At 47.1% G+C, this 26,944-nt stretch overlaps 1 protein-coding gene across 1 annotated transcript in view; it reads left to right on the top strand.

Moving 5' to 3' along the window:
- The window catches only part of PPFIA1 (PTPRF interacting protein alpha 1), an 86,067-nt gene that overhangs the window by 14,907 nt on the left and 44,216 nt on the right, over positions 1-26,944 (top strand). The window contains 6 exon segments of the mRNA XM_055310553.1: positions 21,949-22,050; positions 22,400-22,564; positions 23,164-23,238; positions 23,603-23,704; positions 23,936-24,157; positions 25,770-25,916. Coding sequence (XP_055166528.1) covers positions 21,949-22,050; positions 22,400-22,564; positions 23,164-23,238; positions 23,603-23,704; positions 23,936-24,157; positions 25,770-25,916 — 813 coding nt within the window.

The raw sequence follows: 26,944 nt of genomic DNA, 5'->3' as shown, positions 1-26,944 counted from the left end.
CTTGAAGCCTCTGGATAGGGATCACCTCACTGGAGCCTCTCCGCAATCCTGTAAAGTATACTTCAGACTGTAAACAATACTGGGAGGCAGGGCGCTGTAAGGGCATAGAGAGGCATCAGCATCTCGCATGCTTTACCCTGGCTTTGAGGTGGTCCTGGGCTAGGGTGTCTACACTGCGGGAGGGCACCAGTCTCATGAGCTTCTGGCACCCCCTGCACATGGGGCTGCTTCCGGCCTGCTCCTCCTTGGCCTTGGTCTTGAGTGGAGGTTTTGGGGGAAGGGAAAGGGCAGGGATTTTTGTCAGGTACACCTGCGTTTGTGATGCACACAGAACTGCTCTCGTGTGCTGTGATCTATAGGTTGTGCTCAGAGCCGGGGCTCTGGCGAGGCTCTCCCTCTGCCGCTTGCCATCAGAGCAGCCTTGTGGGCTATGGGGATGGTGACGTGAGTTCCCCTGTGATGGCCTCACTGCAGTGAAGGTGAGCCCCTGTTGTGCTAGTCACCCCTGAGCCACAGAAGGAAGTTTGATTATGAGAAGTACTTCTCTTCCTGATTCCCAAAGGTGGCTGTGACCAGGAGGGGAGAGAGTGCACATACTAGGGACAAGTGCGGTGTATGCAGTTGTCTGCCTCCCCCCGTGCCCACAGTGTGGGCTCCTGTTTTAGAGGCAGTGTGTGCTGATGCACTTGACACATCCACTGAGAGCCTTGAGTGAAGTTCCACGTTGTGAAGATAGAAAGCATAGTAGAACAAGCATGCTGAGTCGGGGTCAGTGTGATGGAGAGGCGAGGAGAGCACTGTGAGGACTGAGTAGCTGACAGTGTTTCTGGGAAGGTGGGAGAGCCCAGTCCTGCCATGGGAGGCTCTGGTAAAGCTACATGGCCGCCCCGTGCATGTTCCCTCCAATTCGCAGGTGGGCTCTGAGTGTGGAACTGGGGGCCTGGGGCTGCCCTGCATTCTTCCTGCCTTCAGGAGAGGCTGGTTGAGCCAGAGCCAGGTGCTCTGAGCTGCCCTGGGTCATGTGCAGCTACTGAAGGGCTGGAAGGGGCATGGAGGCTGGGGTGCCCAAGTCGGTGACAGGTGGCATCAGCGGGACTAATGGTATTGATGGCTGTGCCAGTAAAGCTGAAGGATGTGGCTGAAGGATGCGGTTACCCGTGTGGCGAGTGTTCATGTGTTCCCTGGCTGGGAGCATCAGGGACAAGTGCCCTGGCCATCCCCCTTCTGCCCCAACTGCCTGCAGGAAGAAAGAGAAGACATTTCTCAAATAAGGACTGGAATTGGCAGTTTGGAGTTTCTTCCTTTATCATCTCTTCTGTTCCATCTCTGCCCTTTCTTATCTTTTACTCCCCTTCCCCATGACCTTCACGGCACTTGGAGGAGAAAGTACAAGAAAGATTTGCAGACGGCAGTGCTGCCTCTGAGGTGTAGGTGTGTAGGACCTGACCCAGTGAGGCCCACGAAGGCCAGAGTAGGCAGTGCTCAGGATGGGGCGGCCAGATCAGAAGGAATTTCTTTCCATGGTGGTTTTCTTGTGCAAGCTACAGAAATACCTGATCCCAACAAGGTCTGGCGGTGAGTTGAGAGATTGCTGAAAGCACATTCCCGAGGACAGGCTCGTGCGTGTTGCCTGAATTGTGAGTGGCCAGCGCTGTCCTCCCTGTGTGTCACTACAGGGTCACTGTGTCGTCACTGTGTGGGACTGCTGCTTTAAGGGCAAGGTGCTCTCAGGAGCTGAGGCGTGTCCCAGCGAGCCTGCAGGTGTCAGCAAGACAGCCTGTGGAGGAAGCTGCCCCCAGGCTGCTGCAGCCATGGAGCTGGCCCAGAGGCCTCAGCTGGCCGCTCCCAGGGCTGCGGGGCGACTTTACTCCCCATGGTGCCTCATCCTCCGTTCTCCTGGAGGTTCTCTCCTTGCCAGTTTTCAGTTTCAGGTCAGGATCTCGGTCATGGGATCAAGCCTCACGTTGGGCTCCCGGCTCAGTGAGGAGTCTGCTTCCCTCACCCCGTTTGTGCTCACTTTCTCTGAAACAATGAATGAATGTATATATACACACACATTTTTATTAAAAGAACCTGCTCATCGTTTAGAGGGAGCTCAGATTGCCTGGTGCTTGTGTCTATTCTTTGTGGGCTTACTGTGCCTACATGGTTTTCATGTTAGGGGGCCTCTGTGGAAAGAATTGAGGGAGAGGAAGCTCTTGCTGTGCAGAGACATTTGGAGAATTGTTTTCATTTGACAAGAGTATTGCACCCAGGACTAGGAAATATATATTATCCCTTCTACTCTCTTCTGTAGCTGTTACCTTGGAAATATGTCCACTTTGTGGAGTCAGCCTCCCTTTTGGAAGAGGAAACTTCATCTGTGCCTTCAGCCCCATGTTTATGATGTTCCTTCTACACCCCAGCCCCGCCTTTGTCATGGCCTCTGCACACAGCCTGGAGGTGCCCTGCTGCGTGTCGTCATATTGTTCAGAGCTGGGATCGTCGTCCTTCCTCTCTCAGCACCCTCCTTCGCCCCCCCACCCCCCACAGCACGATTTCTGTCCCTCTTTCTTTTCCAGTGTTATTTTTACTTCCTTTTGTATTCCAGTATCCCAGCTTGGGTCCTCTGTGCCTCAGGCTAATATGGTAAGGCTCTGCTCGCACCTTCTTCCTTCGCCAGTCCACCCAGCACACTTTCTGCTGCCCCGACTGAACCAAAGATCCAGACTCTTTAAATTTGTCATTCACAGCTCCATGTTCTGCTGCAACTCAACTTTCTCACCCCATTTCTTCTCCAGAACCTCTTGTTTTGGCCAAACCAGTCTGTTCTCTGTGTGTCGTGTGCCCCCTGCCCTGGGCCTACACATTTCCTTCTCTGGAAGTGCCTCTCCACCTTCCCTGTGGCACTCCCCACCTGTCTCTCCAGTCTTGTTGTGAGCACTCATGCTGAGATTTAGGGTCTGTTGTACCTCTTGGAGAGGATAAGATACGATGCCCGGGGCTGCCTTTACTCTCTGTATTCTTTTATTTTTTTCTCCATTGGTTAAAAATGCCATCAGTTTTAAGAAAAATACAGATGAAATAGTATTGAGCGTGGGACTCCTGGGTAGCTGTTGATTAAGCGTCTGCCTTCAGCTCAGGTTGTGATCTCAGGGTCCTGGGATCAAGCCCCATGTTGGGTTCCTGGCTCAGCTGGGAGCCTGCTTCTCCCTCTCCCTACTGCTCGTGTTCGGTCTCTCATTATCTCTCTCTCTCAAATAAGATTTTCAAAAAGAAAAAAAAGCAAAAGTATTGTGTATCCAGGTCATCCTTGAAGGGCTGAAGAAGTCACAAAGAGAGCTCTCTGGAGTCTATGGCCACCTCTTTGTTTCTGAGTGAGGATAGTGGTGGGTCATAGTGGGGGATCACAACTGGCCCTTCTCTACCCCTCACTGCTGAGTGTGCTTTCCTCCTCACCCCCACTTCTTGCGTACTGACCTTTTGATCTTGGCCACAGTGTTTTACTTCTGAGACTGTCTCATCATGTGTAAACTAGAGAATACTATTGATTTTTCAGTAGCAAATGCAGATTTAGTGAGAGCTAAAATGACCCAACCACAAAACCCTGCAACACATGGGCACTCAAGTGTGAGGCGTCTCTGTGCAAACCCCTTAGCACCGCACACACAGTCGGGGCTGGGGTGACTTGGCCTGCATGAAGTCTTGGTTAGGGTGCCTACCATCCTCTCATCCCCTGAAAATAACATCTGTATTAGATTCTGAATCCCAAGCCACTTATTAACCCAGTGACCTTTGCTCATCACTGACTTGCCTGGGCCTGTGTTCTGATTTGTAAAATGAGATAATTATGTGTGCCTTACAGGGTGACTGAGAATAACATGTGGTAAAAGATCGGAAACAGTTTTGAAAACCATAAAACATTAAGCAAGTATAAAGTTATTAAAATGAATATTTGTATCTTATAAGGACTTGGCATAGTACTTCAGACATCTTGATTTTGTTCAGTAAGTTATTTGTCCAGGTGAAAAGGGCTGCTCATTCTTAAGCTTGTGTATTTCTATCTACTAAGCTTAACAGAGCCACAGAGAAATTCCCCAGTAAGGTACCCTCAGTTATAGTTTTGTGCCTAGATGTTTGATTCACTCCAAGAGACCTTCTTGATAAATTAGAGAGTAAAGCTGTTTATAACAGAGGGTTTTGTTAGACTGGTTTGCAAGATGTGAGTGTACAGGACCATGGAAGTCCAAGAAGCTTGACAAGAAGTAATGTCTGCTGTCAAAGGTGTAGTATATTACTGACTCAGTCCGTGCGTACCTGTTGTTGGGACACCTACGACAGGCTGCTGGCTGCTTTGCCAGGGTGTGGGGAGCAGATCTTTCCCCTGAGCAGACGTAGGTAGGTGCAGTGAGGGGCGCTGGGGAAACTGAGCATGCTGTAGCACTGTGGTGTGCAGGGATTGCAGAGCCTGGGGAGCCTTTCCGTGGAGGAGGGGTGGCTGAGCTCAGCCTGGGATGTTGCAGTCCATGCTCAGGAGGCCGTGGGGCTACAGGGTGCGGGAGCAGGTGTGCACTCAGGTGTGAGCTCAGTGGAGAGTGGCTGCCGTGTGCTGGAGTTGGTGCTCTGATACTTCTGGTTGAGGGGGATTGTGGTGGGCCAAGTGCAGTTGGGATGGGGACAGGTGTGGAGGGGCAGGTGCCACAAGCGGCAGAGAGGCTTCTTTCTTTGACTGTAAACCCTTCTTTTTGATCATTTCCAGCTGTCCAGCTATGTGGTTTTCTTGGAAACAGTGTCATTCTTATGAAAACTGCACACGAGAGTCAGACAGAAGCTGGTTTCAGGCTCAGTTGTGCTTGTTACCGCCGCCTGGGCTCCTGCCCTGAACCCCTCAGCACTTGTCCCTCCAGCATGCCAGCTGGGTCTGGGGCGCTGCTGCTAGCATCTCAGAGTCACAGGAGAAGGTCCCTGGGAAGCCCTTACAGTTAAAGTTTTGCGTCCGGGCCTCGCTGTGTCTGCAGAGTCCGTTTTCCATGGGCGGACTCAGAAACCGTGGCTGGGACGGAGAGGGGAGCAGGCAGCCTGCCTGGCTGCCCTGGGCCTTCTGCACATGCTGGGGTCGGGCTCTCTGCCGTCACCTCCCACTCCTGGGATGCTTGCCAGGGCTCTGGTCTGTCTCTTGACTTCTTTCAGAAGGGCCCCCGCAGTCATGTACACTGTTAGGTGACCCTGTCACATGCAGAGTGCTTGCTGCCTGCTCCAGTGGGTCAGAATTCCTGATCCCATCAACTGCAGCCTCAGGGCGCCACTACGTGGGTCCTGTCTTATGGCCCTTCCTGGGCAGCTGTGCCTGCCGATCCCTTGAGGGCCTGGAAGGCCGTGTCCGAACATTCTCACTCACCTAGGATGTTCTAATTTAATGAAGGTCGCCAAGTCATGTCAGAGTGCCCGATCACATGTAGGAGAGTTGGTTATGGCTTTCTTCGCAGAACTGAAGTGCTTATGGGAACTGATGGCATGCCTGCAGTGTGCTGGGAGTATAGCTAACTAACTAAGTATAGCAGGCACCCCGTGCACACACTAACCCTCCTAGGACGACTAGCGTGTACACCGTAAGGCAGTCCCTGAGTGGCGTCAGGAGCCACCGTGACACCATGTGACTGGAAGAGGAGGGGAAGGGCCCTTCCCATCCCTTCCATACATTTATTTGGTCCATGTTTTGATGGTGCTGCTGTAGCCAGGAGGGGAATGTCCAGCATCTGTGGGCAGACCCCAGTGGTTCTAGAACCTGGCTACATGAGGCCAGGATCTCCTGGTGTCCTGTAGTGAGGGTACTCAGTAGGCACGAGAGGATGCCCACATGGTGCTTGGTGTCCTAAGGTTCCCAGTTGGCTCAACAAAAGGTGAACAACTGTTGTCAGAGCAAAGAAGAGTGGAGAACATAGTTGAAGGATCTCTTGAAGATGTTTTAAATCCATGTGCTGTAAGTGGAGATAGAAAATAAACATATTAGATGTAGAAACTTAGCCTGCAACTAGAATAAACAGTTTCACCTGTTTACTTTAATAAATATATAGGGTTGAGTCTGAGTAAGAGCTGCCTGTTTAATTCCACATTCCTAGTAGCATATATTAAAGTAGCTAAGATTTTGGCAGTTGTCCTTTTTTTTTTTTTTTTTTTAAGATTTATTTATTTATTTTAGAGAGACGGGCCACAGGAGGCCATTCTAAGATTTTGTCTGGCAGATAGAATAGGCTCAGGTTCAAAATGATACATACACAGAGTTACTTGTTGCTATGTTGTTGTAAGAGTAGAAAATGGACAGCATAAACATAGGTATCCCTCAGCAGGGAAGAATAAATGAGACTTTGTATTCATTCATATATGCCATCAAAGCAGCTGTAAACAGGAGGGCGTCCTTATGAACCAACTCAAAATATCTTCAGTTATGTATATCCTTAACTGAAGAAAAGCAAGGGGAAGGGAATATACGCATAAAAAAACCCTGAATAAGCAAGGAACCCATAACTTTAGCACCTGCTTTGTGGGAGAGAGGACAGGGCTGGAAGAGAGACTCTGTGTGGCTGTTTCTTATTGGATCCAAAGACAGTAGTTTTAAAAACTCTGTGTAAAAAAAGCTCTGTCCCAAGCCCCCTCCCAGTGCTGCTGCTGTGACTGGTCTTTCAGAAGTTTATTATGACCAAAATACCTCTTTTGGATACTGTTCCTAATTTTGGCTTTAGACGTCGAGGTCAGACAGGCCATTTCTGGTCTCATACTTTAAAGACAGTTGCTTTATGTAACTAATTTCTTGGCATGTGCATAGATCTATGAAATTAAATATCTGACACTGAAAACTCTTTCATACTCCATTGAGCAAAAGCAGGGCCAAAAAGCACATACTCATTTGTTGGGAAGTTTGAAACATAACATAAATATAGTGGACATTAATGTACTACATATTGTTTTCATTTTATTATTTTCGGGTGTCTTTAATTTTTTTAAAGATTTTATTTCAGAGAGAGTGAGCTCCAGCATGCACGAGTGGGGGGAGGGGCAGAGGGAGAAGCAGACTCCCTGTTGAGCAGGAGCGGATCCCAGGACTCTGGGATCATGACCTGAGCTAAAGTCAGATGCTTAACCGACTGAGCCACCAAGGTGCTCTTTGGGTGTTTTTAATTTATCTGAAACTCTTTTAAGCTAATAATGTAATGTTAAAAAAGAAAAAAAAAAAAAAAAACCCTACCTAGAATTTCCGGAAGGCACTCATTCCTATTTGAATGAAGGATTTCTGTGCTAGCTTTTTTATTTCATGGATTTGATTCCCGCCCCCCCCCCCCCGCTCAGTTTTTAAAATGTAATTGTAATGTTTTTGCTCATGAATAATTCACTAATGTTATATACTTGTTTCTAAAATACATGAAAAATACATTTATAGTACTACATGTGTGCATTCATATTTCAAATCGTCCTAATATAAGAAATTTTTTTTGTGTTCAAATATAGAAATGCTAACAACCAAAAATAGTTCAGTTTGCTCTTTAGCAGAAAGATTAAAATATGTGAAGCAAGACTTATACCTACTGCCCATGAGGAGATAGCACCTTTTGCCTAAAAGACCTGCCTTCCAGGGCACCTGGGTGGCTCAGTGGTTGAGTGTCTGCCTTCAGCTCAGGGTGTGATTCCAGGGTCCTGGGATCAAGTCCTGCATTGGGCTCCCCACAGGGAGCCTGCTTCCCCTCTGTCTATGTCTCTGCCTCTCTCTGTGTCTCTCTCATGAATAAATAAATAAAATCTTAAAAAAAAAAAAGACATGCCTTCCAAAGAAGAAAGGAGCAGTGACTTATACAGCTGGAAGTCCAAGACAGAAATGGAGAATGCACTCAGTTACCTTGTGAGGAGATGTCTCTCCTCCTAGGTGCAACCGAGAGGAAAGAAAGCTTAAGTCCACATAAAACCTCATACAAGAGGGTTCACAGCAGTGTTCTCCATGACAGCTAGAAAGTGGAAGGGACCTAGATGTCCTTCAGCAGGCGAAGGGACGAGCAAATGTTCTCTGTCCACACAGCCATAAACATGAATGGAGCACTGACACACACTGCATCATGGGTAAACCTGGAAAGTGTACTGCTGAGTGAAAAAAGCCAGACAGGTTATTGAACATGATCAAATTTAAGTGCAGGCAAGCCAGGTGAGCTGGCAGATATGTTTATGTTCTCACCGCCCGGCATTGCCTCTGTAGCCAGTGAACTGACCCTAGCCTCCAGCAAGATTTTCAAGTTAGGCCTTTCTCGAAGGCTGTTTGGAATTAGTGACTGCAGCATGCACCCTCCCTAGTTGCTAGGCCAAAGGTAGAAAAACAGGCCCATGTTATTAGTTCTTAAACAGACTTTTTTGGAGCAGCTTTAGGTTCACAGCAAAATTGAGGGGAAGGTACAGAGATTGCCCATATGCCCCTTCCAGCCCTGTGCAAATCCCCAGCAGGGTGCCCCACCTGTCACAGTTGTGAATGTACACGGACAGGACATGTTATCATCACCCACAGTCAATAGTTTACTCTGGGGTGCACTCTTAGGTAGTGCACATTCTGTGGGTGTAGACCATTACGGGTTCATACAGGATAGTTTCACTGCCCTAAAAATCCCTGGGCTCCTCCCATTCATTCTTCCTGACCCATGGTCACCCCTGATCTCTTCACTGTCTCCATAGTGTTGCCCTTTCCAGAATGTCATAGAGTTGGAATCCTACAGTATGGAGGCTTACTGTAGGATTATTTCTTTCGCTTAGTAAGGTGCATTTTAGGTTCCTCCATGTCTTTTCTGGCTCGACAGCTCATTTCTCTTCACCGAATACTACTCCATCGTTTGGATGTCCCACAACTTCTTCATCCTTCTACCTGCAGAAGGATATCTCGGTTGCCTCCGGGTTTCAGGAATTTTGGATAAAGCTGCTGTTAACATTTGATACCGTGTGTTTTTAACCCAGTCAGTCCACAAATTTAAAAAACCACTACGGTGGTGTTTTGTATTTTGTTTTGCTTTTCTCTTTCTCTCTCTCTCTCTTTCTCTCAATCTTTCTTTCTTTCAGATTTTATTTGAGAGAGAGAGAGAGAGAGCACAAGCAGGGGGAACAGCAGAGGAAGAGGGAGAAACAGATTCCTCACTGAGCAGGGAACCTGACTTGGGGCTTGATCCTAGGACCTTGAGATCATGACCTGAGCCTGAGGCAGACACTTAACCAACTGAGCCACCCCAGCACCCCTATATTTTGTTTTTCTTCTCCAAATGAAAATCACACACAGTTTTTTGACAGAACAAGTTCCAGCTGCCATTGGTAGCAGTGGCGTCTCAGTATTCAGCAAAGACTAGTTCGGGAAGACAAGACCAGGCCCAGGGCCTAATGCTGGCCTAATGCCCAGGCACAGGATCCAGCGTTGTCCAAGCCAGATACCTGGGTACACACTGCCTTCCTCTCCCCCCATATTAACTGACTGCTGGGTACTGCTAACTCTACTTCACACCGGTATCTTCTGAAATGTCTCTGCTGCCTCCTCCTTTGCCTAGGCCACCATGTCTCCTTCGTCTGGAAGGCTGATTCTGGGAGTCAGCTCTGCAACTCCTCCCCTACTTCTCTCTCCACCCTCCTTATCACTTTGTGCCTCATGCACAACGTATGGTCCTACCTCATCCATAGTTCCCTGAACACATCTTGTCCTGTGCTGCTCCTTTATACATTGTTGACTCCTCTGCCTCAGAACTATGAATCGGCCAGTCTTCCTGTGACCAGCTCCCCCAGCTACCCTCATTGTGGCCCAGAGGCCGTTTATAAACAGACATCTGCCATGGAGCTTTTGAGATCAGGCAGGCACAGTGTGTAGGGAGGGCAGGGGACCTCAGAGGAGCTGTAGGAGCATCAGCAGGTACGGGATGAGCAGAGAGCACGGGAACAGGATGAGGTGGAGAGAGTGGGAGAGAGGAGGCCAGGGGCTCCCCGATCAGGCAGTGTGTTGGGGGGGTGTCCTGAAACGGGCCTGGGATCAGCAAAGATGAAGACATTGCTGGGGTCTCAGTGACTGGTGAGAGAACAGGAAAAAGAATTGGTGACTTCAGGGGAAAGCTGTGTGTCCACAACGGGCTGTGAGCATCATGCTCGTGTCCTGCAGTTTTGACATCTTTAGGAAGAACAAGGAAAGGAGGATTGGTATATTCTTTTAAAATACAAAGAAAATGCATACTTAGAATTGAATTTAAAAGGAGTATCAACTGAGAGGCTCATTTCCAGCCCTCTTTCCCAGCCACAGTGATTATCCTTCATCAGCAGTTTGGTGGGTGTCTGCCTGCATTCTGTCTCATGCGCACCCAGAGAGAGTACGGGTGTGTGTTTGCTTTTACGCAAAGGAAGATCACCTTGAAATACTGCCCTGCACCATATATTTTTGGATTCAGATTATACAATCTTGATTATTTTATTTCTAAATACTCAGTGTGAGCACACATTTTGTCAGTGTCAGTTGCTTAAAGAAAGTGACAGAGGGATCCCTGGGTGGCGCAGCAGTTTGGCGCCTGCCTTTGGCCGGGGGCGTGATCCTGGAGACCCGGGATCGAATCCCACGTCGGGCTCCCGGTGCATGGAGCCTGCTTCTCCCTCTGCCTGTGTCTCTGCCTCTCTGTCTCTCTCTGTGTGACTATCATGAATAAATAAATAAAATCTTTAAAAAAGTGACAAGAAAAGTAAATTATATATATTGAAATTTCTTAACTGTTTATGAATTTTACTTTGATGCTTACAAATACTAGCCAGTGTTTGAAAACCCAGAGCCACTGCATTCACAGCGGCTGTCAGTAAGTCCAGAGACCCTTTGGATAGGTGTGCTGTTTTCTCTGGATGTCCCCACCATCTCCTCCTATGAGTGAGTTATATTAACATATCCATAGATAGCTGTGCATGACCTTCCCCCCCCCCTTTTTTTTTAAGATTGATTTTAGAGAGAGAGAGAGTGAGCAAGAGAAGGGGCAGAGGAATAAGGAGAAGCAGACTCCCCACTGAGCATGGAGCCTGACTCAGGGCTCCGTCTCGTGACCCTGAGTTGAGTTCATGACCTGAGCCAAAATCAAGGGTTGGATGCTCAACCAATTGAGCCAACAGGGTGCCCCTATACATGACCTTTCTGAGCATACTTTTAATCAAGACACTGGGGCTTCAGAACTTAACGATGTATTCATTCATTTTGGTATATAAACTTCCAGTTTTCTTTTTTCTTTTTTTTTAATTTTTATTTATTTATGATAGTCACACACAGAGAGAGAGAGGCAGAGACACAGGCAGAGGGAGAAGCAGGCTCCATGCACCGGGAGCCCGACGTGGGATTCGATCCCGGGTCTCCAGGATCGCGCCCTGGGCCAAAGGCAGGCGCCAAACCGCTGCACCACCCAGGGATCCCTATAAACTTCCAGTTTTCTTTTCAAAATTTGGCATGCTTTTAAACCTCAGGCTGAGACACATAGCTTCTACTGACAGGAAGTAATCCAAGCCCATTCAGCAAGTCAGTTTTTCAGGTGTTCTTTCTGTTTGCTGAAAGCTAGAGTCTGTTTCTGTCTGTGGCACTCTGTGTCCCTACACGGAGAGGGCATATGTTATCTGCCTTCTGTGAAGCTTTATTCCTGTTTCAACAGGTTAGCAGAATAGTAAAAAGTCAGTAAGAAATGAAATGGAGCCATTGATAGAGATTATCAAAACCAAAAGCTGTGGAAATGTAACCCGGGGTGATCAGGGGACCAGGGCAGGAGAAGGGAGGGGTCAGAACCTTGTGGGGTGGGGCAAGGCACCACGCCTGCTTTCCACCCAGAGTCCTCCTGCTAGAACCACTGGGACAATTGTGTTCGTCACTTTGGGAGCTGAGTGTCGCATCAGAGCCATGGGACTTAATTTAAAATTGGCCCGAGTGTGGATTTTAATCAATAGTGCCTGGTTTGTATGGTCTGAACCTGTTACCCAGATCTGAGCCTCTTGTCCAGAAATGATAATTATCAACCATTTCAAGCACTATGTGAAACTGAGTTCTTAAAACTGATTTTAATGGTTAAGTATTGCTTTTCTTGTTCTAAGTCCTAGGAATATCAGACAGAAACACAAATCTGCTCTGTTCAGACTTATGTTTTATTAAAATGAGAATATTCCAGTGATTGTTGTATCTATTCAGTTTCAAAAAGTACTTCAAACTTTGATTACAGTAAATAGAATGTCACTAGTAGTATGTTTGGCTTACCATGTTTCTTAAACATTTTTTTTCTAAAGAAGAGAAAGTATAGTTGTGCTGGCTCTTCAGTGCTGACCTGGTTGGTCCCTCATTGCACGTATTTGGGGCTGGTTCCACTGCATTCAGTTTTCTCTGCAGCAAGAATACAAACACAGTGCACATGTGAACATGCCTTGGAATCTTAAACTTTGGAATTTCCTGTCGAATGTTTATCTGAACTCATAAGTTTAAATTTGTTTTTTTCTTTTTCACTTGAATTCTTTTGTCCAAAGAGAACAGTTTTTCTTTAAGGAATAAGCGTGATTGTCAAGTTTTAGAAATTCATTTCCTATCATAGCCAAAGCAGTGTATCAGAATGGTTTGGGCTGTTGAATTTATTGAAGAAATACTTCTATTTAACCAAAATGATGGGAAGTAAATATATTCTCTTCATAGATGAACAAAGATAGCTTGGGCTTTATGAAAAACGTAAGGGACTTTAGACTCAGACTTGCTTTGATGATGGAAGAGTTACAAGAAAAGTGAGCCGATGAGGGGTGGAGTGAAGGGCTTGTAGCTGAGTGTAGATGGGGCAAGGCAGTGATCCATCCATTGCCAGGAACCCCTTGCCATGATCCAGAAGGCTGTGCGGTAATGGGATCCTCCTAACTGGGAGACATGAGAGTGATCGACTCCTCCCAGCTTGGGGGTGTGGGACTGACCAAGCTCCTCCTAGTTAGGGGAGGACACAGGAGTGACCTGGGAGACTTTGCAGTGGCCAGCTCCTTGCAGCTGGAGCTTACTGGAATTTTGGAGCATCATCTTATTCCTTCCAAGTTCCTGTTGTCCACTTGTTATGTTTTGAATAGTTTTTCTTTAAAAGCCAATGAGATTTGTTTATAATAGAAAGTAAGACTTTTAAAAATAAAACACTAATACCCAACCCTCCTGGACCTACAGTCCGGGACCCTACCAGGGTGTCTATGTTGTGGCCCTTTGCTCTTCTCATGGCTCCCCTTTCTTCCTCCACCACCTGAAATCCCACAGCCCATTTTCACCACAGCCTGGTCACCCCCTCACTGCATTTATTTCATTGTCCTCGGTGGGCAGAATGCTGCTCCGTCCATGCTGTGCCTTCCCCATGCACATCCATGGCTAGTGGCCTGGGCCCCTCTCCCACAGGGCAGCTCTCCTCCTCCCCAGTACTCCTCACCCATCTTTAGGCTCCATGCAGAGCTGTTTGCATTTCACTTCCGGTGAGGCTGGGAGAAATCAGAGGAGGACTCCCATAAATACCCGCCACACGTCTCCCGATTGGTCTGGGTCTGTGCCCCACTCTGGATAGCCTTTCCTCTCCCAGTGGATGAGCTGTGTGCCCTCAGCACAGGCCGTCCGCTGTGCCGCCCCAGGGCTCTGCTCTCAGCTGCTCCAAGTGGTCAGTCGGTCAGTCCCCTCTGCCCTGGGTTCTCCCCACCAGTGTGCAGGCATCTGGCTCAGCATAGAGGGTGTTTCTCCATCCTGGATGTTCCTCTTTCTCTTCTCCTTGCGCACGGCTTGTTGCTCCTCCTCCCATGCTCTGCTGGGCAGCCAGGCCTCCAGCATCACTGCTGCTCCAGAACTGCTATGCCCATGGCCCCCCTCTCAGTGATCAGTCAGCTGACTTGTCTGCCAGCATCAGCTGACCCGGGTGACTGTCCTTCTGGGAGCATTTGACTCCCGAGATGGTCCCTTCCTACTTTCCTCCTGCTTGCTGACCACTCCCACTTTGTTCATTCCCCAACTGTTCGTTGTCGAATAGGCACACGCTTGAACCTCACCTCTTCTTATCTGCAGCACTCAGTGCCTTGTGATTTTCTTGAAATGAGATTGCTCTTCTGCCTCTGCCGACATTTCCAAGAAGTCTGGGCTGGGAGCCGTTCTCCCCACTTGATTACTGCCTCTGACTATCTTATAATATCCCACACAGAGCACATCCCAGACTGAACTGTTAGAATTCCCTTCCAGACATGCTCTGCCCAGAGTCCCTCCTTTCTCTGAAAATGCTGACTCTGTCCTTCAGTCACTCCTGACTGAACTCTTGGAGTCGTCCTGGGCCTTGCTCTCTCAGATCTGTTAGCTGGCGCTACTGTAAAACCTGTCGGGAACCTGCCCACCTCCTACGGCCCAGCCTGCCTGCATCATGGCAGCTCCTGACTGGTCTCCTGACTCCTGCCCCCCTCTCCCATACAGGGGATCCTTTAAAAGTGATGAAAGGCACAGCAAGTGGTATGTTGGTTACATGTGTTCCATTCTGAGCACTCTCTCTTGGTCTCAGGCTCTCTAACACAGATCTTGATTCAGACCCTCGTGTCTCCTGGGTCATGACAGTTCTCCAGCTGTGGGTTCTGAGCTGGCTTCTCACCTGTTCCTCCAGCTCCGCTGTAAGCACTGCTCCCAGGGGCTTCTGTTGACTCAGCAAACCCTTCTGAGCATGCCCTTTGTGTCAGGCACCTCCAGGTCCATAGATGGATGACTCCTTGAGCCTTGGGGATAAAATCCAGACTCCTCACTGTAATGTGCCGGGGCCTTCAGTCCGGCCTCTGGCCACGCCCAGCTACCCTCACCCCTTCCTGCACACTGCCCAGGCCACAGCCCACCAATGCCCTTCTCCTCTACCAGGTGCCTTCATGCTTTTGTGCACCTACCAGATCACTGTTTCCTCTTCTGAATTCAGCTGCAGCACCCTCTCCTTCCTCAGACCTTAGGAGCAGCATGTCTGCCTCCCATTATAGATGATCTCCGCCCTGGCCCCATGGTAGCCTGAGTCTTTCTCCCTTGGAGCACTGACCACACTGGGGTTTCTGCTAGCTGATTTGTGTGTCCTGTGGCAGCTCCCTGATCTGAGGAGGGGCCAGGCTCGCCTGTCTGATGTTCAGCTGGAGTGGGTGTGCAACTGTCTCTGGAGTGAACTGAGACTTTCAGTCAGGATGGCAGCATAAACTCACGCTTTGACATAGCTCGTCTCCAAACAGCAGTCCAGAGGTAAAATTTAAGTAGAGAAACAAATAAACCAAAATAGCCAGGCCCCCACAAGAGAAAAATACCCTTCAGTATAGAAACAGAATAGAAACCCAGTGTGGTAAGTGTGAGTTGGCTAGGTTCCCTGGCCTGCCATGCTCCGAGCACCAAGCCTGCTGGAGCAGTAGGAAACTTGGCTCCTGCAAGGTGGGGTAACAGGGACTAACGTGTCCAGAGGAATTAGAACTAAAATCAGACTCACTGTTTGGAGCTGGATTTAGATGAAGCTTCCCTACATAAGGTCACTGTCCCTGGCACACTGGGGCTTTATAGGAAGTTGTGGGCCTCAGGAGGATGGGGAGCCATGCCTGGGCTGGGCTATACTGTCCCCCAGTGACTCACCCTGGATCCGCACCATCCATAAAGAACAGGCAGCAGGAACCCTCAGTCACCATGTAAAAACCTAGTTCTGGCCTGAGACCCTGGAAGGCTTGGAGGGGCAGTTGTTGGACACTAGGCAGGGAGGGAAGTGCCAGCAAGAGATCCTCCCCAGACTGAGCTGGAACCCAGGTTCTACAGCTCCCAGGGTCAGCACCTTCCCCAAGTATGCATTTGGTCCATCTGCAGTCTGGCAAAACTGTCAAAGCAAGTCTGTTTAAATGCTTAAAAAGAGAAATTAGCATCCCTGAAGAGAAACAAGAAATTATAAAACAGAAGTGAAACAAGGGAAGGAGGCCACAACAGAAAATAATCTAGAATCCAGTAATTGAGGAAGGTATCAGCTAGCATGATAAAATTCAGAGACCGAACTAGGAAATTGACCCAGATTGCTGCACCGGGGGTGAAGTGATCAAATAAAAATCTGTGGCTCTGGACCAGCAAGCCAGCAGCCAGCCCCCTGGGATTTGCCCGCCATATGAGTGTTTGTGGATCTCACCTTGGCTAGTTTGGGTCAGGTTCTCTTTCACCTGCATCACAAACAGTATTTTCTGATACAAGATCTCAATGATTAGATGCAAATCTCTCAATGTTAGGCATTGAGTGACCTGATAGTCAGCTTGCTAGTTATTTACCAGAGGAGATGAAAACCAGAGTATTTGGTCCCATTACTTGGGCACATAGGAAAGGGGTCTCTGCAGTTCAAGAAAGAGCAGGACCCTGCTGGGAGAATGGGGCTCCCTGCCCCACGGCTTCCCTGCCACAGGCCCTCTTCCCAGCGTTTCCTGCTGGGTTTCTGAGATGTCCCAGCACCAGACTTGACCTTTGTCAGGTTTGAGGACACATTTGGATTATTCTTATTTTGTTTTCCTATAATTTCTTTGTGTTTGCAGCTCTGCCTTGGCAATACACCGGAGTTGTCTGTGTTCTGTAGCAGGAGCAGCCTTGTCTGCAGAGAGCTGTGTGTGTGTGTGTGGGGGGGGGGGACTTGGGGGCCGGAAGACATGGAAGTGTCAGGGAATCGTGGTGAAATATATCTAAAATAAATTTCATCTCTCTGTGTCTCTCATGAATAAATAAAGTCTTTTTTAAAAAAAAAATAAAATAAATTTCACATTGTAACCAGTTAATTGAATAGTTGGATGATTTCAGTGAAGGCCCCCTTGCTCCCTCACTTGGTCTCCCTCAGTGACAGTGGCCCCATAGGGCTGTCCTGCTCATTCCCAGACCACACTCAGCTATGAGATGCTCCCTCGTTGCCAGCCAATTGCTTCGTTGTTCTCAACAGTGATCTGGGGTATAAATGTCCCTACAAACTAAACCAGTCAAATTCTGGCTCCTTCCTAGGAATTGTACCTGAAGTTAGTGTTTGGTGTGTGTCCTGATCCTGAGAGGGCTTCTTCTGCAGCCTTCACCTCCTCTTCTTTCCTACACATGTGCCAGCCTGCCCTCTAAGCTGGCTCTTTGCCCACTTGCCTTTCAGGAGTACCTCTGCTCTCCAGAGCACCTGCGTTTAAGCTTGGGCTGTGAAGTCCGTTTCCTTTGGGAAGAGATTAGGAGCCATCTCTTTTGCTTCCTCCCTCCCCCAAATCTCTAAACCAGGCCTAGGGACAGCTGCAGGCTTGTCTGAGTGACACCTGGTGAAGGGTGGGCAGTAGCCCAGGGTCCTTTCCAGCCTTGAAACCACCATCTCTGAGATCAGGGGCAAAAATGAACAGGACCCAGGCTTCTCAGGCTGCCCCTTCCAGCCAGGGTTCCAACCTCTATTTCCTGAGTGGGGCTGAGCAGAACCAGGGAGCCCAGCATGTGGCCTTTGTACCAGACAGGCAGCTAGGGCACAATGAGAAATGCTGAGGTCCCCTGAAAGCCCTTGAACTTGGGGGCCGGATGACATGGGAGCCCTGTGATCTTGTTCCTGGGTGTGTGTGTGTGTGTGTGTGTGTGTGTGAGAGAGAGAGAGTGAGTCCCATGCTCTTCTTCCTGTGGTGGTATGTGTGTGTGAGGGAGCCTCATGTTCTTGTTCCTGGAGGGCAGGTGAGGGGATATCATTGTCTTGTTCGTGGGGCATGTGAGGGAGCCTCATGCTCTTGGCTACAGCCTCTGGAGGGGAATCTCCACCTTCCTGAGCTGGGAGGAAGTTGTTGGGAGCTCAATTTGGGTTTACATATTGCAGACTCATCTTTCTTACTGAATCTTTGTAGATTTTTTTGGGAATAGATGTTTCTTCATTTGTTTTGTGCCATTGAATGGTTTTGGAGACTTTGAATAGTTGTTTTTATGTATAATTCTTCCCAGGTTTCCAGGGGAGTAGGTCTGTAAGGTTTCTCATGCTGTGAGGCTGGAAGCTGATCACCCACAGATGTGGGTTCTTGAAGAAGAAACAAGTTTAGAAGGGAAATTAGATAAAATGGCCATTAGCTTATGATACCCATGAAAACGCCCACAGTCTCTCTAAATTACCCACCTCCCCACCGCCTTCCATTTGTCGCCCTAAAATAACCTCATCCAAGAGAAAATATTTCAGTTTTACTCATCTGTTTTGATTATAACAGTACTGCCTGGTTCTTTTCATTTGCTGTGGATGAGTACGGGTTACCCTTGAACAGCTCCGGTGAGGGATGCCCACCTGCCCACAATCGAAAATCTGAGTAACTTACTGGTAACATGAACAGTCATTTAACACTTACATTCTATGTCATATGTATTGTGTACTGTATTCGAAGAGTGAAGTACATTAGAGGAAAACCTGAAGAAGACTGTAAGGAAAATAAATTGATAGCACTGAGCTGCATTGACACCAAAGTGTGTTGTCCGTTTACGAGATGACTTGTCAGTGCCTGCATCAGCAATATCTTTTGTGACATGAAGCACTGCAGATGTTATAGTATTACTAACACCAGACCCCAGAAATGAGAAGGTGGTATGAAAGGTTCATATTTACTTACAGGTGTAATGATCATACGTTCACACTGAGGAGGCCCCAGTGCAGTTGCTTTAGGGTGGCCTAGTGTCTTCAGTACAGTTGCTTCATCATAGCCTAGCCTATACACTGACAAATTCTTTTTGTTGTTGTTAACGATTTTATTTAGGGCAGCCCAGGTGGCTCAGTGGTTTAGCATCGCCTTCAGCCCAGGGCCTGATCCTGGAGACCCGAGATCAAGTTCCACATCAGGCTCCCTGCATGGAGCCTGCTTCTCCCTCTGCCTGTGTCTCTGTCTCTCTCTCTCTCTCTCTCTCTCTCTCTGTGTGTGTGTGTCTCCATCACATCTTCCTCTGCTAACTCTTCTGGGGTGTCTGTGAGCCCTTGAATTTCTCCAAGATACACCTCTCAAAACCCTTCATCCCCAGGGTTTTTTTTTTTTTTTTTTTTTTTTTTTTTTTTTGCCATATCCACCATCTCTTTCATGATTTCCTTCATTGGCTGTGTTGTAAGTCCCGTGAGATCATGCACAACATTTGGACAATTTTCTCCAGGAATTTATTGTTCTGGGTGTGATGGCTTTCACAGCATTTTCTATCACATCAGCGGCATCTTCAATGATGTGACCCTTCCAGATTTCCCAGGTGTTCTCTCTGTTGTGGTTTGCTTTCATAGCACTGACCATCCTTTTTCATGAAGTATCATGTGTCATGAGCCTTGCAGGTCCTCATGTCCCCTGATCCACAGCCTCCATTAGAGACATTGTGCTCCAGGGCACATGGACCACTTTGACACGTTCAGTATCGAGCTCACGGGGTTCTGGGTGGCCAGCATATCATCCAATATCAGAAGAACATTAAAAGGCAGTCCTTTATTGTCAGGGTACTTCCTGAATTGAGGGATAAAGTGTCAATGGAACTAATCCAGAAAAAAGGTTCTGCTCATTCAGGCCTTCTTGTTATACATCCAAAGGACAGACTGCTGGTGCTTGTCTCTTCCCATCAAGCCCTGGGGCTTAGCTTCATAGATACGGCTGTCCTGATCATAAACCCAACTGCCCCCACACAACTACTAGCTAGTTCACCCCTTCCTGCCTTAGGTCTTGGCACTCACTTTTCTTCCTCACGAATAAATGTCCTTTGTGGCTTTCCCCCCAAAAAAATATGCTTGAAAAACCTGTGCAGGCAGATGTCCTGTCCTCAGTGATACTCTTTTCTCTTCTCGGTTGAAGTATATTTGGTGCAGTGTTATGTTGGTTCCAGCATCCTGGTGATTCTCTCAGTGGTGTCTAGGGGATCATCTGCTTCCTCTTGGTGACAGAAGCTGCTTCTCCTGTTACCTCAACATGTTTTAAAGCCAAACTTCTTTCTAAAATTACCAAACCATCTTTCGCTGGCATTGAAATTCTCCAGCTTTAGATCTGTCACTCTCCTTTGGCTTTAAGATGTCATGTAATGACTTCCCTTTTTTTTAATATTCATACTGGAGTCAGTAGGTATACCTTTCTATAGCCATCCTGCATCCACATAAAGGCTGCATCTTCAACACGAGATGAAAGGTAATTCACAAGAAGTGCAAGGTTTTTGTGTCTGCCAGTATAGCTGCAATGACAACTTCATCAATTTCCTTTCTTTTTGTATCATGGTCCTCACCTGGATTCATTTGTCTTGAGATCGTGGGCAGGTGCAGCTGCAGACCTCACTCTACGGTCCATGACAAACAGTTCACCTTGTTCTTGGAATGCCTTGACTTTTTTCTGCTTCTTGGGAATGCTCCCAGCAGCCTAGTGAGTGGCACTTCGTAAGGGTCCCAAGGTGTTATTCAGGGTTTACAGTGTTGCAGTAAACACAACAAAAAATATGTAAGAACTGCAAGAAATCACTTTTTACTGTGATACATGGTTTACTGGAGATAGGAACTGCTTACGGGAAATGATTAGCACCACAGCGTTTTTAGTGGATTCTTGCCACATTTGAGTACACCGCAATAGCAAAAGGAGGTGGCACAAAATTGTCACAGTAGTACAGCATGTAGCACAGGTAATTTTATGCAGTATAATTTAATACTGCATCTTCACATTTGTTTACGTTTCTATTGGCTGCAAATGGCACCATGTATGGGTCTGTGTTTGCATGTATATATTTTGATAAATTTTAACTTTTTATATTAGATTTGTATGTTAAAACATCCAAATGAAATACATACAAATAAAACATACAAATGGCAGCAAATGATAAAATAGGCTAGTACCTATATATATTTTGTGCATTCATGACATGCCTTTTTTCTTACTTTTTTTTGACATTCCTAGACTACTCCATTCATCTGCCAGTTTTTTCAAAATGTTGCAAATCTCCAGGAAATTTTCTAGTGTATTTATTGAAAAAATCCAGATAGAACTGGACCTGCACAATTCAAGCCTGTATTGTTCATGTGTCAGCTCTGTTTCAGCTCTGCGTCATGGCTCAATAGGCTTCTGTGGGCCAGCCTGTGAAGTCCAGTTGCAGGAATGCTGTACATTCTGTGGCCAAGTTCCTTTTGAGTTGTATAGGGTTAATTTATGAATGAACTTTAAGTAGCCACTTGTTTGTAAATTGATTTTTAGAATTGCTTAAGTCAACCACTTTCTGTATTTTGAATTTCAGATTAAGTGAATCTTAATCTCCTTCTTTGTCCTTTAAGAAGAAAACTCTTAAGATACTGACATTCATTGGCAGAAAATGTTACTTATTTCAGAGGAGTTTTGCTTGTTGAAAAACTGACCAGAATGTGTGTCCCTTTCTTCGGACCCTGCCCATGTGTCATGTCCCAGTGCAGTGTCCAGTATTGCGGGGAGAGCGACCACACAGCAGGGTGGGGGGGCCCTGGCATCACAGTGTCACTTCCTCTGGAATGTTCTTTGACTACAGAAAGAAATCTTCAGCTGTCCCTTTCCTCAAGAGGCCTACCAACATTTGTGAAAAGTCCATTTTATATAGTTGATTTTGGGCAAGTTATTTGGGCTAACAGACCAGCTTTTGGGTGCTATCAGCTTCTTGCCAGGGCTGCTCTAAGCCCTGCGGTCCTCACAGGCAGGAGCTGGCTTAGGCAGGAGGCTGGGGGTGGGCGGGGGCCTTCTTGGTCTGGTGTTCCCTGCTCAGCAGAGATTCTGAGTTGCATATTTGCAAGGCCCCTGAAAATGTGTCTGTCCCCTTGGATGTCAGGCCCCTTGCTTGGAAAAACACCTGGGTCTCAGGTGGGTCATGAGGAGGGGGTCTGTGTGTGAGGGGCTCTGGAGTGGTGGTTGAATGTGGTGGCAGGGCCATCTGTGTGGTCTGGGGAGGACCATGGAGGCTAAAGACCCCCCTGTCTCCCTCTGTTTATATTGTACCCCCCCCCCCAGGAGTTTGCAGCACTGACTAAGGAGCTGAACGTCTGCAGGGAGCAGCTCCTGGAGAGAGAGGAAGAGATCGCAGAACTGAAGGCAGAAAGAAACAACACCCGGGTAAGTGAGTAGGTGCCTCCTCATGCTGGAACACTGGGGGTCGTCCAAGGAGCACTGTTGCTGTTTTTAAACTCAGGGTGCCATCCGCTCCATCTGCTTTTAGTCACCTTGTTGACATTTCCCGTGGAGGAGTCAACCCTGACTAAGGAGCTCAGCGTTCTCACACCTTGTCTGATTCCTGCCGGGAATTAATGCTATTTTAACTCATTCAAGGAGGGTGGCTCTCTGTTACACTGAGTTGAAGGGATTCAAACCTGGTCTATCATGCGATTAAAACGTTTTGCCCCAAATTGAGGTATGAAATTTAAGCGCTCTTTGAACATGGTTTTGCCTTGGCCTGTCTCGCCAGCTGCTGCTTGAGCATTTGGAGTGCCTCGTGTCCAGGCACGAGAGGTCTCTGCGGATGACAGTGGTGAAGCGACAGGCGCAATCCCCAGCGGGTGTGTCCAGCGAAGTGGAGGTGCTCAAAGCTCTGAAGTCCTTGTTTGAGCACCACAAAGCCCTGGATGAAAAGGTGCCTTCAGTCACAGCAGTTCTGAGTGTGCACATGTGATGTGTTAGCAGGCATGCACCATGTGTTTATGTGACTGTGGTTCACTTTTAGCTTCTTGAGTTCCTGTAAACATTTTTTCTGCAAGAAGACACACTTCTATACGGTTAAAAAGGAGCAGTGGTGTAAATGTCTTAAGATTTATTATATTCTGTATATTGATTTGCCTTAAGGATTGGGTAATGTAACTTACTTAGGAGAAGACTTTTCTGAATTAAAATTTAAAGCTGTTAAGTTTTTTAAAAAAGATTTTATTTATTTGAGAGAGTGAGCGAGCAAGTATGTGGGGCGGGAGAACAGAGGGAGAGGGAGAAACAGAGTGCGCACTGAACAGGGAGCCTGGAGCAGGGCTCAATCCCAGGACTCTGGGATCATGACCTGAGCCAAAGACAGATGCTTCACCAACTGAGCCACCCAGGTGCCCCAACAAGCCAGTTTTCTTGACATTAACATCAGTGAGAGACGTTGAAGCCATTCTGTCATGTTACCTTACACTAATGGGACCCAAGGGTGACTGTACATTAAGAAGCAACTAAACAAACCCTCAACCCCTGTGTCTCCAGGTGAGGGAGCGGCTCCGAGTTGCACTGGAAAGGTGTAGTTTGTTGGAAGAAGAACTGGGAGCCACTCACAAAGAGGTAAGCTCTGTAAATCACCAGAGAATTTCATTTTAGGGGTTCTGATTTTTATCCCTTGTTTTTGTAAAGAGTATGAAGCCTACAGTGCCAGCCATCAGGCGTCACTGGTCTTTCTGACCAGTGAGCCACCCTTCAGGTCACTCCAGTGACCAACGCACTGGGGTCTTACTGCCAGGTCGCACAGTCCTTTATGTTCCCATCATCCAGTTGATAGCACTGATCTAGCTGTTGACCTAGTTGTATTCAGGCTGGACGGCATCGGCGTGTATACTTCCCTGTCTTGTGTTTACAGTTTATAGTTGCGTCTTTCTGAGAGACATTTCTCTTTATCTCCTCACCCTCATATTCCATTCTTTGGTTTTAGCTAATGATTCTCAAAGAACAAAATAATCAGAAAAAAACACTAACAGATGGAGTGCTTGACGTAAACCACGAGCAAGAAAATACACCGAGCACGAATGGAAAGGCAAGTCCTTAGGCTTTCCCTCTGCCCTTTCCTGATGTCTCCCACCCATGGATGTGGGGGTACTCACAGAACCATTGGCAGAGCTGTGGGGAAGGTGCCGTGGTGGCTGCACACTTCTGAAAGTGGTGGGAGCCGACAGCCAGCATAGATCATGGGACTTGACTCCTTCCCGGAAGTGCTCTGTTCCCTAGCTCACCAAACAAGGCTATTTAAGGATTTTTCCCCCACCAGAGATCTTCTGACGGTTCTCTAAGCCATGAGGAAGACCTTGCCAAAGTCATCGAGCTCCAGGAAATCATTGATAAGCAGTCAAAGGAGCAGAGCCAGATGAAGGAGCGCCTGGTCGCCCTCTCCAGTCATGTGGCAGAGCTGGAGGAGGACCTGGACACTGCCAGGAAGGACCTCATCAAGTCTGAGGAAGTGAACACGAAACTGCAGCGGGATGTTCGTGAAGTGAGTGACAGTAGATGTCATCGCGCTGTCACCAAGCTGAGTGTGGCATATTTGGCATGACCATTGCCCACTGTGTCCTTTCTCTCCCACATAGTTTGAACCTTTAGATTTTTATATAAGTAGTGACGAGACAGAACCATGCTCCAAGCCTGTGATGGGCTGCCTCCCTGATGGGTGGTAGGATCCTCTCTCCCCGGGGGTGCCCTGCGCAGCCCCATCACAGGCGCTGGTGTGTGCACGCCCCCCTCTGCAGGGTATATTCTTCGTCACGCTCATGTTTCGTTCTGGTGCACACGTAAGCAGGTAAATGTCGCTGTCTTTTGTGCTGCTCGTTCACGTACAGTGATGTGGGCCTCTCCTGTCGGCTCCACTAAGGGAGCATCACCAACTGACTTCTAGTTTTCTGACCTCCTGCTCCCAGGAGGGTTATGTGCTGTTAAACACCAGTGGTCAGGCACATAGAGTGGAACTTGCTCACACTTGGGTCATCAGGGTCATGCTGTAAAAACATGTAGACGTATACTCATTTCTGACAAATGTTTCTGCATGTGCAGTGATTTATGAGAATCTAATCATGTTTACAAACACAAGGGCAGGATACTTTGGCGCCCCCTCCTGTCACTCACTGTACACTGTCCTTTGTAGACAGTCTCACGTCTCCCGCCCGCCTGCCACCCCCCCCCCCACCACCCCGGGAAGAGACTCTTTCTATGAGTGTAGATGTATATAGGTTTACTTTCTGTGGAGTAGCATAGCGTGGCTAATTTCATCTAAGAGTTTAAAATAAAAACATTTGCAGGAATTAATCTATTTAGTTATATCATTTTTTGGCAAGGGTCAGAGATTCTGTAGCAGAGTTTAATATGCAGAGAATTTTGAAATTCTTTTTTTAAAAACTCATCATTTTTAATATTAAGACTTTGCTGACATAAGTTCCTTAGTAAACAGGGAGGAATGTAAGATGAATCTTTAGGGCAGGGGACAGGCAGGACAGAGCAGAGTTCTGGGCCCACTTTAGCGTTAGATACCATGTAATATAATTTTGCTACAGAATTAGGCTTCAGAAGGTTCCAATTATATGAAACTTTGGGTTTTGTTTCCATTTGTTAATAGTATTGCTTTAATTTTGTGGTGATTGGATGAGATTCCATGTAGCTTTTTCCCAGGGAGATAAGAGTTGTGTCTCACTGTTAGGTCTATCGAGAGGTGACCTCCTGTTCTATAGAAAGCCTGCTCGTATTAGGGGCCAACGGAGGTTATGCCTTCATTGCCCACACCTTTAATTCCTAGCATTCTTGCAGTGTTGGGATGTTTTATTCCTTGTTTCTTTGTAACATCTTGTAGGAAAGAGTAAGCTTGCTAAACTGAGTGGCCAGTCATAGTATTAAGACAGGTGAGTCTTTGTTGGTCACGTAGGGGAATACTTAGGATATTTGAGGTAAGTATATTTTCATTCATATTGGAGACAGTTGGCACCTCTCTCAATTTTGAGGACACTAATTTTATATTTGATGTGAAAATTAGGATTTAGTCCAATTTTTGTGTCTGGAGTATATTAATGTGTCATACGTTAATAATTTGCCTTTCTTCCCTCTGCAATCACCTGATGTAGGCCATGGCCCAGAAGGAAGATATGGAAGAGAGAATCACTACTCTTGAGAAACGCTACCTTGCGGCACAGCGCGAAGCCACCTCTGTGCATGACCTTAACGATAAACTTGAAAATGAGATTGCAAATAAAGACTCTATGCATCGACAGGTAGTGGCTTTAGTTGAACTTCATTTGGCTTTTTTTTTTTTTTTAAAGATTTATTTATTTATGATAGAGAGAGGCAGAGACACAGGAGGTGGGAGAAGCAGGCTCCATGCTGGGAGCCCAACGTGGGACTCGATCCCGGGTCTCCAGGTTCGCGCCCTGGGCCAAAGGCAGGCGCTAAACCACTGAGCCACCCAGGGATCCCTTCATTTGGCTTTTATTAGCTACTAATGAAATTTAAAGGCCTTTTCCCTGAGACTTTCATGTTAGAAATCAAGTCTCAAATGTAAAGTTTTTATGGTCTTAGAAAATGATGTTCAGGAATGTGAGTTACTTCAACTTGCAAGTTTTAATTATTTGAGGTTTTATGTAACCACTTGATTCTTTCTTCTGTTTTGTTTTCATTGCACACTAATCTGTTGCCTGTTGGGATTTTTAACAAAGGAGGAGGGAGTGGCCAGGAATGTGAAGGCGGTTGGCTACTTTGTTGGTACCTGAGATGAGGGTGAATGGCAGGTGCAGAACCACAGTCTGTCCTGTGGATGGGAGCCTCCTGTGGTCTGGGAAGCCACGTTAGCTTCTCTGCCTAGGTAGTCTCAGGTCATCCAGAGTTAAATAGGAAAACCAAATCCAGCCTCTTGGAAACAAAGCAAGTTTGGTATGTTATAAAGTGTATTAGGCCCAAGATAATAATAAAAAGTATAAATCTAGGAAAATTAATAATTACGTTGTGGAATGCTATTTAAGAGCATTAAGAAGAAGAAGAAGAAGAAAAGAGCATTAAGATGTTCCAAATAATGACTGTAAAAGGCAGATCACAAAATACTGTGTATAGGGTGGTGTATTTTCTGAGGGTTTTAAGGTGTAAAATGTGGTGTGTGCACATGGAGGTAGGTGCACACAGGAGAAGAACATCGGCATGTAAACAGATGTTAACCTCTTGAAAACTTCAACTGATACACGACTTTAGAATTTCTTTTAAAAAAATTGGTCTTGGGCAGCCCCCGTGGCGCAACAGTTTAGCGACGCCT

The sequence above is a fragment of the Nyctereutes procyonoides genome, unplaced genomic scaffold (genome assembly GCF_905146905.1).
Source record: "Nyctereutes procyonoides isolate TBG_1078 unplaced genomic scaffold, NYPRO_anot_genome, whole genome shotgun sequence".
NCBI classification, from domain to species: Eukaryota; Metazoa; Chordata; class Mammalia; order Carnivora; family Canidae; genus Nyctereutes; species Nyctereutes procyonoides.
Note: the sequence above shows the minus strand (reverse complement) of the source record. Positions and strands in the feature narration are given on the sequence as shown.